The sequence below is a fragment of the Zalophus californianus genome, chromosome 4 (assembly GCF_009762305.2).
Source record: "Zalophus californianus isolate mZalCal1 chromosome 4, mZalCal1.pri.v2, whole genome shotgun sequence".
NCBI classification, from domain to species: Eukaryota; Metazoa; Chordata; class Mammalia; order Carnivora; family Otariidae; genus Zalophus; species Zalophus californianus.
Window position 1 is genome coordinate 188,424,431 of NC_045598.1, and position 14,252 is coordinate 188,438,682.

General features: G+C 43.4%; 1 protein-coding gene and 1 long non-coding RNA gene across 19 annotated transcripts in view; one reads left to right on the top strand and one right to left on the bottom strand.

Annotated features, from left to right (window-relative positions):
* Positions 1-14,252, bottom strand: part of PTK2 (protein tyrosine kinase 2) — a 255,266-nt gene that overhangs the window by 159,355 nt on the left and 81,659 nt on the right. For 17 of the 18 annotated variants that reach the window (XM_027572051.2, XM_027572041.2, XM_027572038.2 and 14 more), the window contains 2 exons: positions 11,862-12,088; positions 1,357-1,523 (listed from right to left, as the gene is read on the bottom strand). In XM_027572051.2, the coding sequence (XP_027427852.1) occupies positions 1,357-1,523; positions 11,862-12,056 (362 nt within the window). In that variant the 5' untranslated portion in view covers positions 12,057-12,088. Of the gene's footprint in view, positions 1-1,356; positions 1,524-11,861; positions 12,089-14,252 lie in introns of those variants that run through there. The other variant, XM_027572092.2, reaches the window with a different exon arrangement.
* On the top strand, positions 8,472-10,166 carry LOC113910191. Its single transcript, XR_003515955.2, has 3 exons — positions 8,472-8,736; positions 9,553-9,677; positions 9,801-10,166. It is a non-coding gene; the product is annotated as an uncharacterized LOC113910191 (long non-coding RNA).

Below are 14,252 nucleotides of genomic sequence, written 5' to 3' on the forward strand. Positions count from 1 at the left end.
GAGCACTAGGGATACCATCATAATGAAGTGTGCCTCTGACACGTCCATATAAATTAAGAAGGTAATAGCTATGTTGAATAAAAATACCTGCAGGGGGGCGCCTGGGCGGCTCAGTCGTTAAGCATCTGCCTTCGGCTCAGGTCATGATCCCAGGGTCCTGGGGGATCGAGCCCCGCATCGGGCTCCCCACTCCGCAGGAGACCTGCTTCTCCCTTTCCCACTCCCCCTGCTTGTGTTCCCTCTCTAGCTGTCTCTCTGTTAAATAAATAAATAAAATCTTAAAAAAAAAAAATACCTGCAGGTATTTTTAACTAACTTTTAAGTATTCTTAGCTTTTAAACACTTATTTGATTGGCTAAAGAGCTGGAGGTCAAATCTGCTAGCCCTTGATGTAATCCAACCCAACTATATTATCATGAAATATCCTGTCAGCTCGGTCAGTTCCAGCTGTTTGATAAACCTGAAAATACAAGTATATTTCTCTGGTAAACTGTAACTAGGACAAGATTGTATTCGACTAGAGATTTATTAACCTTCGCATGTTTGTTTTTCTTTTCAATGTGTCTTGTAATCAATTTACGTTGCTGGACTGAAAGTGACCAACACTGAGCGCCGTCCCCAATCCACAACCACCTTTGTCTCTGTGGCTCTGTCTACAAATACGAGGGCGCCTGTGCATGGGGCCCTCCTTCTCTCACACTCCAGTGTTTTACACATACGGTTTCCTGTTAACATGCTGCTTTGCTTAACAGTGGAAAAAATTATTTTTTTGGGAGAGAACCAGAGAAAGGACAATTGTAGAGAATTCTTTTAATTCACCTTCAATCATGTCAGTTTCACTAAGGTCAGTATGAGTCACTACCTAATTTAATTCTAGTACATGAACGTCAAATATACACCCACTCTTTTCAGGTGAGCCAGAGGTTACCAGGCACCATGGAGCAAGCCATGCTGCCCATTAATGAGATAATTAGGTGTGGTCTCCTCAGGGCTCATGACGTCCTGCTGCACAAAAGGATGCTAACAGGACAGAAAGGAAAAGAATGAGGAATTGAGCTCTTCGAGCCGAGGCTGAAATAAAGTAGTCCTGACAAGAGAAGTGTGACTAGCCAAAGGCCATCACCACAGAACCCATCAGAAGCTCAGGCAGTCCAAAGTCAGTGGTGCCACAAAGACAGACTGAACAGAAGTCTAGAAGAGATCACTGGTTAATCATTACCAGCCAATTTTATTTATACAGGAGTCGTAATTACAATCAGTATGAAAATTAAGCAAAGACATTCATCCTCTTGTGTGTGATTTAATATGCAAAACAAATCAAGTGTGAGTCACACCAAAGTAGGTATGTAATCTTACTTCCACTCCTCTGGTGGGTGTGCAAGTTCATACTTCTCCCTCACATTGGAGACACCCATATCCAAATGGAGCCAGTGAACCTCCTCTGACCGCAGGTGACTGAGGCGAAATCCATAGCAGGCCACGTGCTTTACTTTGTGACTGTCCACTATCTTCTGAATGATGCCCTAAAACATACCCCCCACAAAAATGACTGTTATAAACAAAAAAAAAAACCGTATGCTAAAAATTAATGCAATGTTCATTTCTTTTAGTTAGTTATCAGAAATCTTTGGTAAAGAGAGTATCAAGTTAAATAAATTACTTAATTTTTCTTAGGAATCTTTTCTCAAATAGTATTTTTATGAACAAGGAAAAGTTTTTGAAAAAACACAAAACGAGGCTCTTCCCTTTTCTTTAGTGATAAACAAGGCATGGAAACTTAAAATACATTTCTGCAGCTCTATCTCTGCATCATCCCCAGAACCTGACAAAGCATTCCAGCCACCCTCTGGATGTCACCTGCTGAGAACTAGACCTGAGGAGGGGGTTCTACTTTCTGAACCCAGGACAACATCTTGTTCTAGACCAGGCTGCAACTCAATGTCATTTCTTAGGAAACACATTTAGAAGCATACAATGAAGGCCACACTTCTGATAATATCAATAATGTATGAGAAGTTACTTGAAGTTGGGCCTACCCAATCTGCTACGTGCTCTCTATAGATTATAATGCAGCAATCTAAAATAGTCCCCAAACCTAATGCTCCTAACACATGTGCCCATGAATTCAGAGATGAAGGCGGCAGGCAAGGAAGGCTGCCTCGCAAAGATAAAGCTCATCCTGGGACTAGGAAAGGGAAGCAGTAGCCCCGAGTCTTGACCTGTGCCTGAACGATTGTAGAAGTCACATTGTGTACATGGATGTAAATGGGCAGCACATATGGAAGTCTCCCATGGGAATATAACAGAGACCATCTGCTTCCTTATATGAGGGTGTGCTAATCATAATCCACTGCACTCTTCTCAATGCTTCAGGCCATTCATAATTTTTAATGATGCTGATATTAACATGAAAATGACTGCTAAAGAAAATCATCAGTTTTTTTTAATTAGCAATTAACTGAAAGTATCATATTACTTGTAATATAAGACACATCTTAAAAAGTTCCTACACACACTAAGTATTTCTATATTGGGGCATGATGCTGTTGATAATAAGGATGTTCCTATCCCCTACTCATGAGAAAAGATAAGTAACACATATTATAAATGCAAAACCTGTCAAGGACCCAGTGTGTCCATGCTAAAGGCATCGTGTGGCACCTGCCCGTGGCCAGCCTCCCTTTCAGACTACTGGATCCCAGGAGAAGGCTGTGCATCAAGCATGGGAGAGTGACAGGGGAGGGAGTCAACGTGGCATCGGGGAGAAAGCACGGACAAAGGACAGGGCTGGAGGAGTCAAAGGCCACTCAGTGGAGCAGATGAGCTCTCCGTGGGACAGGAAGAACGTGTGCAGCGCACAGAAGTCTGGGTGAAACTGAAGTAGGCATCAATGTCCTTCCTGGCTTTTGGATTCCAGGCCCGGAATTTCTGATGGGGCCACCATGAAGGACGCTGCAGTCTGTGCCTACCCAAAGGCACCCAGCCAAGCAGCAGCAGGAGCTGAAACCCAGCCCGCCCCCTAGTCTTCACCTCGTGCACTCTGGAGTGGGGGATCTGCCTCAGGGAAGAGACATCCGTTTCTAGTAAACCTCGCCGAGGCAATTTCTGCAGCTTCTCCTTGCCAGCACCACAAATCCCTGAGCTGCACAGGACAGGCGCTGGCGCCTCTTTCAAATTCCCACAAAAGCGCTTTGTCTTCCTGTCCCAGCTCTGCCAATGCACTACCAAGTGCACACCGACACCGGCCGCCCTCACTGAGGCTCGGGTTTAGCACATCTTCTCTTTACTCCACAGCAGCTCACTGCTAGCAAACCCCAGAGCCACCTCTCTCTCGTTAGGGTCATAGTTCATGTTCGCATCTGTTCCCAACTGTCGGTCCCAGTGCTTCTATCCTTTGCGCACAAACGGTTTCTGACCATTGCATGTGGTGGCATCAACAGTCTGGGAGATATCCCACCCTTCTGGATGCCTTCCCTGATGACCCCTAGCAAAAGTTATCTTCATGACCTCTCAAGTAATGGGCACACAAGCACCCACCTGCACAGAGGCAAGTGTACAGACGCTTAGTCCAGAGCTGTGGAGCCCAAGGGAAAAGCAGGCTCCCAATCTGGAGTTTTATGGGACAGATAGGATTTCAGTCCATTCACTTGATCACACTACCTGAAGACACTCAGAATGACCTCAGGTTTGATTTTGTTGAACAAAGAGTTCCCATCCTGCAGGACTTCCTGATTAAACAAGGTTGCAACTTACACTTTCCACTAAAAAATTAAAAGCAATAAACACACAGACATTTCATTATGCTCCCATATTGCATTCTGTTCTATTTCTCTAGAACTCCTGCATATCTCATTGCTGACTCAGTTTGAATGGCAGCCAAGATTATGAATATACAAGGACATATATTTGAAGCTCAGTACATACACTCGGTAACTTAAATAATTTTGAGAACCAAATATTTGGTTCTGCGTAACTTTGAGAACTAAATATTTAGTAAGGAATGCATACTCAAAAAAAAAAACAAAACCCAACATTACTACCATATGGAAACGTATGCATGTATTATTTCTGGAATACATACATTTAGAAAAGGATCTCTAGGGAGCTAACAGGACAACGGTTTATAATAAATATGCCACATGCCACTCATGGCAGCTGAATTAAATTTAAATATCTTACCCTGGCTTTGATGTCCCGTGACAATCCCACCCTAGAGTATATAAACCTACACTTGGCTACTTTGAAATATCCCTTTTCTTGTCTATATCGTATCCCAGAATTTGGAAATATGTAATTTTCCTGATTAATTTTCACATGAGCTATTCACAGGAAAAGAATTCTTCTTGAGGATGAAAGACTCTAGCCAGTGTGTGCACCATGCTTCTATCTTATCAGGAACGCAGCACACAGCCTCCAGAGCCATACCACTACTGGTGGACAGTTCTCTCCTTGGTGGCTTCCCTGCTCCAGGGGAGAGAGGGAAGTGGAGATGCACGCAACACTATGCACGAGCTTCTAGCTGGTCTCACATGTGCGCAGCGATGCTGCTTAGAAACAGACGCTCTGGGTCCAAAACTACTTAAACATGTGACATTTTGGAAGTACGGCCACCAGGGAAACTACACCAATTATACTTGGCACATAATGTTACAGACTGTCCTTCATCTCATGCTGATGCTGGATAAAATCAATCTTAAAGTGTTTAACAATGTGACAGACCACAGAAGGGAGGGGGCATTTCGTTGTTATTGTAATTTATGTTTCCCTGATTACATACTAGTGAGATGACACTGTAATTTCATTTCTAAAAGTTCTTTTTATGATTCTGCTTGGTTCAACTTTGTCACTTAACTTTTAGACAATGCTGTGGAAAGAAATAATGACCCTTCCACTGGTAGAAAGAAATCCTGCAAACCGTTCCTTTGAGTTCGTTCACTCTTGAATGTTCACTCCCTCATTCGGTCAGTGGACACACGATAGGTGAGACAGAACCCTTACCCTCCAAAGCCTTAGTCTAGAAGGAGAGAGGTGATGCTGAACACATGCATGAGCTGACCAGTCTGTGGGGAAGGTGGCAACAAGGTAACAAGAGATATCTGCTATGTCCAGCTGTCTTCTCGCAGTGATTTGCAAGATTTATCATGAGAGAGATCTAAAACCACACACAGTGTTGCCAGCAGTGCTCATCTCTTTCCTTCCTCCCAGGGTTCACAAGTGCACTCATCACTCCTGATCTGTTTGTTACAATGTCCAGCGGTTATTTTTCTGTGTCTCTCTTTCAGATGCTCTTCACAGTTTCATGGTGAGGAAACCAACCGTTGTTACTGTCCTCTGCTCCCACCTGCACAGGAGAAGCCTACCGTCATTCCTACCACAAAGGCGGTGTGGAGATCCAAATCCTGCTCTCCAACAGTGGTGCATCCCTTCTCTTGGTTCAGCACTCACCCAGAAGTGGGCCCAAAGTCCCCCGAGACAAAGCACACCTGTGTCTCTTTGCTCCCTATTGCTGCTATAACAAACGGCCAGACTCATGGGCTTAATAGAACACAAATGTATACTTCTCAGTTCTGTAAGATCACAAGTCTGAAATGGGTCTCACTGGGCTAAAATCAAGGTGTTGGCAGGGATGTGCTGCTTTCTGGAAGCTCTAGGCTGGCCTTCTCCAGCTGCTAGAGGCCCCTCCGTGCATCTTCAAAGCCGGCAGCACTGCACCCAACCCTTCCTCCGCAGTCCCCTCCCTCCGACCACAGCCAGAAAAGGTCTGCAGCTCATCTCCCCATCTCAAGGTCATCTTCATCCTGGTCACATCTTCAAAGTCCCTTCTGCCACGGAAGGTCACATATGCACAGGTTCTGGATTAGGATGTGGACCTCTTTAGGGGCCATCTCTAAGGATCTAATAATAGAGAATTCTTTCTCATGCTCTTGCTGTCTCATATTCTTCTTAACACTGCTTTTGACTATTTTTCCCTTAAGATTTTTCTTTCTAGCTTCTTCCTGGATGACACTCTACCTCCACTAAAGGAATAATTTAACTAAAATCTCTGTAGTCCTTTCCTGCACCAAAATTATTTGAATACACAGTAATCACTGTTCAAGTTTTTAAGTACACATTCACCTGATCCTCTAGCAGAGAGAAAAAAGTTTACATCTGAGACACACATAAGGCATCAGTGACAACACCTAACAATAAACACCATAGACCACGGCAGAGACCACGGGACTACTGCACACAGAGTCCTCCAGGCATCCGTCTGTGGCTGAACTCAGGGAAAACTGCCTGCTGGATGCCTTCCCCTACAGCCACGAGCCATTCTTCGCACAGCACGGCTCTGTTCACAGAGCTCCTGACTTCTACAAACCCACAGAATCCCAAACTGTTCATGTGTTTGACTACTCCGATCAGAAAGCTGATTTTAAATTGATTAGAATGTTTCTCTCTACTGTTATTCTTCCCACTACCAGCTTGGTTACAACAGTTAGTCCTAATCCAACCAACTACATTCACCTTTTAGCAACCATAGGACTGAATTTCTTGTGTTCAGTTCCTCCTGCAGGTTCAGGTAATTACATCACCTTTCTCTAGAGGTTCATTACGAGCACAGAAACCTCGGAGTGTACTATACAGTCAGAAAAGGGCATTGAGCCTGTTAGTAAACTTGAAGATACTTTGAACGTGACAAGAATATTGTCCAACAACTCAACTGCAACTTAATCTTTAGCAGAATTATATGATATTTGCCCAGATTTGGTGTCTGGGTATAAAATGGATTGTTCTAGAACCTGTGATTTAAGGAAAATAGTAACAAGGTAGGAATGAAGGTCTGACAGAGGTTATCAGTAAGGTCAGGTATGGTTTTCAATAGGTGTAATCTCTGATTATCAATTCAATTTCTGTTATGGTTATTTGTCTACTACTTTCTACTTCTGCAAACAACGTTCCTAATTTACATTTCTGTCAGAAGTACTCCATTTCAGGCGCCTGGGTGGCTCAGTCGTTAAGCCTCTGCCTTCAGCTCAGGTCATGGTCCCAGGGTCCTGGGATCGAGCCCCGCATCAGGCTCCCTGCTCCGCAGGAAGCCTGCTTCTCCCTCTCCCTCTGCCTGCCTGTGTTCCCTCTCTCACTGTCTCTGTCAAATAAATCTTTAAAAAAAAAAAAAAAAAGAAGAAGTACTCCATTTCATCTAGGATTTCGTGTAGTCACTCAAATGAGGATCTGTCAAGTACATACTGTGTGCCTGCTAGGCCCTGCTGAAGATGCTGGGGACATTACCAGAAGGCAGAAAGGCCCCTGTTGTCACAGAGCTTACAGTCTCTTACAGTCTGGGGGAAGAAAGCAGAGAACAGAAGAGCAAACAAATCAAGAAACAAGACAATCTCAATAAGGAGAAATCATCATCAAAATGGGGCGATGGGAAACAAAAACGTGGAGGAGAGGAAGCACTCCTGGGCTGGGAGGCTGAGGAAGTGAGGGCAGTCACTGGAAATAAGAACAGGCCACAAGGAGCCAGATCCTACAGGTCCTCGTAGGCCGCTGAAGGAACCTGGCTTTCCTCTGAGAGAAATGGGGAGCTGCTGGAGGTTTTGAGCAAATGACTGATTACAAGAGTTAGAGAAACAGCCCAGGGAGCAGAAAGTCAAAGGGAGCGAGCCGGAGGAGAGAAGGTCATGGAGTGTGACAGGGAGAGGAGAGAGTCAGGGGCTTCTGAAGGACCTAAATGTTCACCCTACATGAGACAGGAAGCCACAGGAAGGTTCTGAGTGGAGGAGTGACACGCTCTGGCTTGCACTTTCATAGGATCACCCGGTTGCTGGGCTGTGAACAGACTGAGGGGTCCCCAGGGGGACGGCGGGATATCGGGAGACCACATAACTCGAAGAAGGTGTCGCAGTAGGGGTCAGATGAAGTGGGTGGATTCTGGGTGCATATGGGAAACGGTGTGGACAGAACCAGCTAACATACTGCATGTAGGGCGTAAGCAAAAGAGGAGCAAGGGTGATTCTAAATGTCTGAAAGAAGGGAAGCCTTCAGACTGACGCATGGACAGTCCTTTCGGAGTCAGAAGCACAGAGAAAGAGGAGAGGGGCAGGTGCAGCTGGGCAGCACACAGGTCCTAAGTTCAGAGTGAGACCAGTCAGAACAAGGGACAGGTGTGGAAAAGGCAGAGCCGGATTAAACACTGGGCACAGCCTGAAGAGACCATGGAGATGGAGGAGAGGTGCAAGGGGCTGCACGCAGGCCGCTGCACGGTGATGGCCAGCAGCCGCCTAGATCCCTACAGCACTTCTTTTGGGGCTCACGGGTCTGTTCCAGTATGTCTCCTGTTTTCTTAAAGACGGCCTGTGGTATTAATGTTCTACATCCTTATTTCTCTCCTAGACACCTTCATTCCATGTCTTCATGACTGACAGTCTGTCTGGAAGACTTCTGAGGTACAATTTACTTCCCTGAGCCCTGAGAAGATACTGTTCCAGTGTTGTCCTGCATCCAGCACTGCTGGTGAAAAGTTTGATGTAAATGTCATTCTGTTTCCCAAGTAGGGGATTCTTCTGGTAGAATCTGGAATTTTCTATACACCCTTATTATTCTGAAGTACCACAACAATGTTTCTAGGTGACCATTCGTATTCAATGTAGTCTGGCATGGGTTAACCGTGGCGCTCTGGGGTCGACCCCAATCTGAGCTCCAGAGTTGCCTGGGGCACGCTACTGACACAGGGCCAAAGCCGTGGCCAAGGTAAGTGATGTCTGCCTCCATGGGCTGCTGCTTATTTAGGGGCAGGATGCACCAGCTTGCCATCACTTGTCAGGAATCATGACTGGGTTTACGACTTGCACCTGATTTCGGTGGTGCCTGGGCAGTCACACAGGTTGAAGATGATGATAAAGACAGAACGTGCTTACATGCCCATCTCACAGGACCCCCCCCCCCCCCAGGAGGTTCTGGGCCTCCTCCTACCACAGGCGAGGCCACGTGGGCCGGTGATGGCCTCTGAGTATCCAAGGCCATGGGGCCTGCACCTGAGACTCTCGGGTCCCTTCAAAAAGGAGCCTCTTCTACTGTTGCTGCTTTGTGCACTTTGCCTATAAATGGTGGAGTCCTAGGAATCCTTTCAACAACCAAACATTTAAATTAATTAAAATATAAAGTAGCACATATATGTAAAAGGAGTAAAATTATTAACTGCGGCATGAGAAATAAAACCTCTGTAATGAATTACGACAAGAATCCAGATATATTCCTGTTGAAAATAAATCTCTCAACTTCTCCAAAGCTCTTGGTTCTTCTGAGTCAAGCAGTCTGTCTGATGATTACTTTCTACAGAGCACAACTGTCTAGCAGAAATAAAAATGCAAGCTGCATATGTTACTTTAAAATTTCTAAAAAAAAAAGGTAAAAAGAAATGGGTGAATTCAATTTTAATAACATACTGTATTTAACCTCTGTCAAGAACATGATCTTTTCAATAGGCAATCAAAACAGGTTACTAATGAGATATTTTACATTCTTTTTTCACACTAAATCTTCAAAACTTTGTATTTTTACACTTAGAAAACATCAGTTGAGACTAGCCACCTCCAAGTGTTCAAGAGCTGCACTCGGCTACTGTGGCAATGCGACAATGCGGCAATGCGGGGTCTGAATCGAGTTACCCCGTTACTGTGGGCAACAGTAAGGTATCTCTTTTCAGAAACTGGGTGGCCTGGCTTCCTCTTTGCTACCATTATTAAACGGTCTGTTTCTTTCTGCCAAGTGCCTACACTTCCACTCTGAACCCCCCCCCCCCATTTCTGCTGTAGGTCACTGGGCCTCAAATGCTGCCATGTTCCTTCCACTGTACTCCTGCCTAACGGTATATGCTCGTTCCTTTATCTGCAATGTTCCTTGTGTGGTGCTTCTTGCGGAGAAAGATCGCATGGACATGTGCTTCAGTACTATTTTGTTCAGTTGTGCAAATCCATTAATTTAGAATTAAAATACTGCATTTTCAAATGTTATAGCATTAAATGAAACTGGGTTATGAATAATACCCAGCTTCCATCACAGGAAAAGCTGTGGTGAACCATGCCAACTCAGAGTTCTTTGCCTCGAGTTGAAAATCATCAACTGATGGGAGCTATTAAATTTCAAAATTTATCAACTACTATGAAATAAAACCACCTGGTTCTCAGTCACATGGATTTGCTCGTATTGATCTTCATAAAAGTTAGACCAGTATGTTCTCATAACTTAGGTATGTGAATCTGGTTTAATTTTTTCTTTACAACATAAATGTTTTCATGTCTGATAAGTCTGTAACGTTGGCTAAAGGTCTGACATGTGCCCAGTGATCACTGGTTTTCTCCTTGATATGGATCCTCGTGTGCAGTAAATTTGATACCAAAACACCTTTGTCGTGGAGCCTTTCCAAGGTGCATTTTCGGATATAATCAATCTTGAATATTTGCTAAATTTCTTATCAAATTCACATCTCTGAAAGGCTCCCCTCCTGTACAAATACTGAGAAGTTTATTAAGGCTGATGCAATGCTTTAAGAAACTTCCTCATTCACCGTAACTGAAATTCACAAAGACTAGAACATACGCTAAGAGCCTTCCCATAAACTCTACATTTACGAGATTTCTCTCCAACATGAATCCTCCAATTAACATTAAGGTAGAACACTGGCTGCTGGCCTTTCTACCAAGTGACTGTGTTTATAAGATTAAATATAAAACAAAAGTAGAAAAAGTCATCAAACTTCATAAAAAGTTTGCAACAAGAGACTACTATATTTCAATTATAGCACACGAACAGATGTTAATACATGTTTAAGCCCTGAATGAATTATTCACCTCTCAATAATTAATCCATCTGAACAGTGAGTATTGCGATATTATAGAGGTAATGGGAAATTACACAGAATTCAAATGTAATACTGTGCCCTTCAATCTAAACTCTGCCAATCCCTTTAATTTGCTTAAAAGTACTTAAGGCATATAAGTTAAAGAGTAAGAGATTAATTAGCTTCATTATTATAAAAAGAAAGGGTGAAAAAAGACATATATGTTCATCCTGGCACTGGACACTATCCTACCTAGAGAGGAACACAGAGTAGGTAGAGGGGAAGGAAGGAGCACTGGTTCTGTAACACTTGGCCAAAGTAAACACTTGCTGGAAATTGACGTCCTGAACTCAAGTCTTCTGAAACCACATTCTCACCCCCCACTCTCAGCAACCTTGGCCCGCGAGGCGCCTCTCACCACTCCCGGCCAGGATGCTCACTGACCACTCACAGGCTAACACCTACATTCAACATCACTCACGCAGGCTTCCTCGCCACCAGGATTGCCTTGGGAGGCGCACTCTGCACTGCAGCTAGGGCCATGGGTGTCCCCCCGCCCCCCAACCCCAGCAGACAGTAAGCTGCTATATAAACAGGGACCCTTTACATCCCCAGAACCTTGACAAGTGTCTCGTATATGGAACCAATCAGTTTTTGAAGAACCTATCCTATTCAGAGTCATGCAGATACCTTCAAGACTCACTTTCTAGAAAATAATTTATTTCCTAAGTATTAGAGGTGATTTTAACTGCTTTGTTCTCTTGTGTCCTAGAGTTTTTTTTTTTTTAAAAAGGAGAGATAAGCATCAATAGCATTACATGAATAACATATCACTCAGTTATTATTTTCCTAAGAGATTTTACAATTAAAATCCTGGTCAGTCACATATTAAATGAATAAATATTATAAAGAAAAAGTTAACATCGCTGTAATATGGGAATAAAAATTTTTATCTTTTTTTGGTATGTGCCATTAACCTACATGCCTATTTAACCTAAATGTCCATGGAGGATATCTCCTAGGAAAATGTACTTACCCTGACATCAGTAGCATCTCCATGCCTGATAATACTGGCCCAAGTGGCTGGCTCACTGCTGTTTTCAAAATAATGAAAGACCTTCAACACTCGCTCCATTGCCCCAGGGGAACGTTCCACTCCAGTACCCAGGTGAGGCTTGGTACTCGAATTCGGTGTGTGATTCAAGTTTGGGTCAAGGTAAGCAGCTGCCATTATTTTGCTAGATGCTATGTATCTGTCATACTCTACAAGAGAAAAAAAAAAATGTCAGTGTACCATATTTGAAATCTATTAAAATGTGGTTAAAATGTGTTTTTAAACACTGTTCTATGTTCTTCCCCTATGGTCATGTCATATGCAGAAGGTGAGCATCAGGAGAACTGAGACCTGATTTACCGAAATAATCACTGTACTCCCCTGCACGCAGAGCAGTACCTAACTCCCAGTAGCATAACAACTATTTGTTAAATTTTTACTAACAAATTAAAAGGCCAGGAGTCCTATTTCTGCTCTGTCAAAAATTCACCACGTTATCTATAAACAATGTCCCCTCAACCTCCTCCCTTTTAAAATCATAGCCTTTAAATCTGTGGGGAAATTTCAGAGGAAAGCCAAATATGTTAATTTTGTTGCCTACTTTTGAAAACTTCTATGTGAGATGCAAGTTCTTTCTTCATACAATAAAAACTCAATGAGTGGTCATGACACGAAAACCCCAGAGTTAAAACCAAGTCCTCCCTCTTAGCCAGTCCCTCAGCAGGAGAGTCAGACAAGCCACAACTGAAAGCAAAACTAAACCACAAAGCATGAACCAACCAATGTCTGCCGGTGTGATAGGACTTCCATTTGAATGTGGGGGAATGGTTTGGCCAAGATTAACACTCCCACTGAGACACTCAGGAAAGTCAGATTAAAAACCAGCCCAGTGTCTGTAGTCCGAGATGTTGTGAGGCAAGCAGGACAGCAGGGGACACAGACGGAGACATAAGAGACACTGAACAGCTGCCTTTTCCCAAAGGGCATCTGCCAATTCTGGGCCTTCGAGAGCCTGAAGATCCAAGTAAAGCTACTGATGAGAGGGAAGCCAGCTGAGCTCCTGGCAGTGAGAGACCAAGTTATGAGTGTGGGGACCCCAGGACTGGTGAGCAGGACAGGGTGGAGAACTGAGCCACACACTCTGCTAGTTGTCCCTTTACGATAGTCACCAATCCTGAAACCAAGAGCAGAGGGAGCCTCTAGAAGCTGGGTGAGGCTGAAAACAGGCAGAAGGGACTAGGAGTCCACCTGGACCCAGGACACAAGACAGGAACAGCATGACTGACAAACTCAGTCTAACCAAAAGAAAGCACTACGCCCGAGCACAATTCACCCCTGCAAGGGAAATACCCAGTAACTATGCACATGAGGTATTCACTAAAACTGACCACATGCCAGGTGAAAGAGTAAGATTCAATAAATAGCAAAGGACTAAAATTATTAAAAGTATATTCTGTCTCTAGCATAAAGCTGGACCACAAAATAACTAGAAAATCTCCAACTGTTTGGAAATTAAGCAATGTATTTCAAGTAACCTGTTAGCCAAAAAGAAACTCGAAGTATTCTGAATTCGACAATACAATTAAAAGAAAGATCAACACTACATGCAGACAGAGCTGTGATTAGATTAAAATCTACACTTTTTTTTTTAAGACTTTATTTTTAAGTAATCTCTACACCCAACCTAGGGCTTGAACTTACAACACCAAGATCAAGAGCTGTACATTCCTCCTACTGAGTTGGCCTGGCATCCCTAAGATCTGTACTCTTAAATGCATGTATTAGAAATGAAGACTGAAAATTAATGGTCTAAATATCCATATCTCACAGTACAATTTAGAAGTCAAACAAAATCAAGGTTTTTTTTTTTTTTAACAAGAATAATGCAACTGATAGACCTCTAGCAAGACTAATCAAGGGAAAAAAGATAAGGCGAAAACTAATAACATCAAGGATGAAGCAGAACAGATAAGAGAATGTTAATAATAGGAGGTAATGATAGAATATCAGATATTAACAAAAGAGTGTCATGAACAACTTTATGTCAATGAACATGAAAGGTGAGATGCATACACAATTCTTTTTTTTAAAGATTTTATTTATTTATTTAACTGAGAAAGAGAGAGAGCACATAAGCAGGGGGAGTGGCAGAGGGAGATGGAGAAGCAGGCTTCCCACTCAACAGGGAGCCTGACTTGGGGCTTGATCCCAGCACCCTGGGATCATGACCCAAGCCGAAGGCAGACAACCCCTAACCAACTGAGCCAACCAGGTACCCCGAGATGCATACACAATTCTTTTCAAAGTACAATTTAAGCCATTATAAACTGCTGTTGTACAAAACCAAAACCAGAAATATAAAGCCTAAATAGA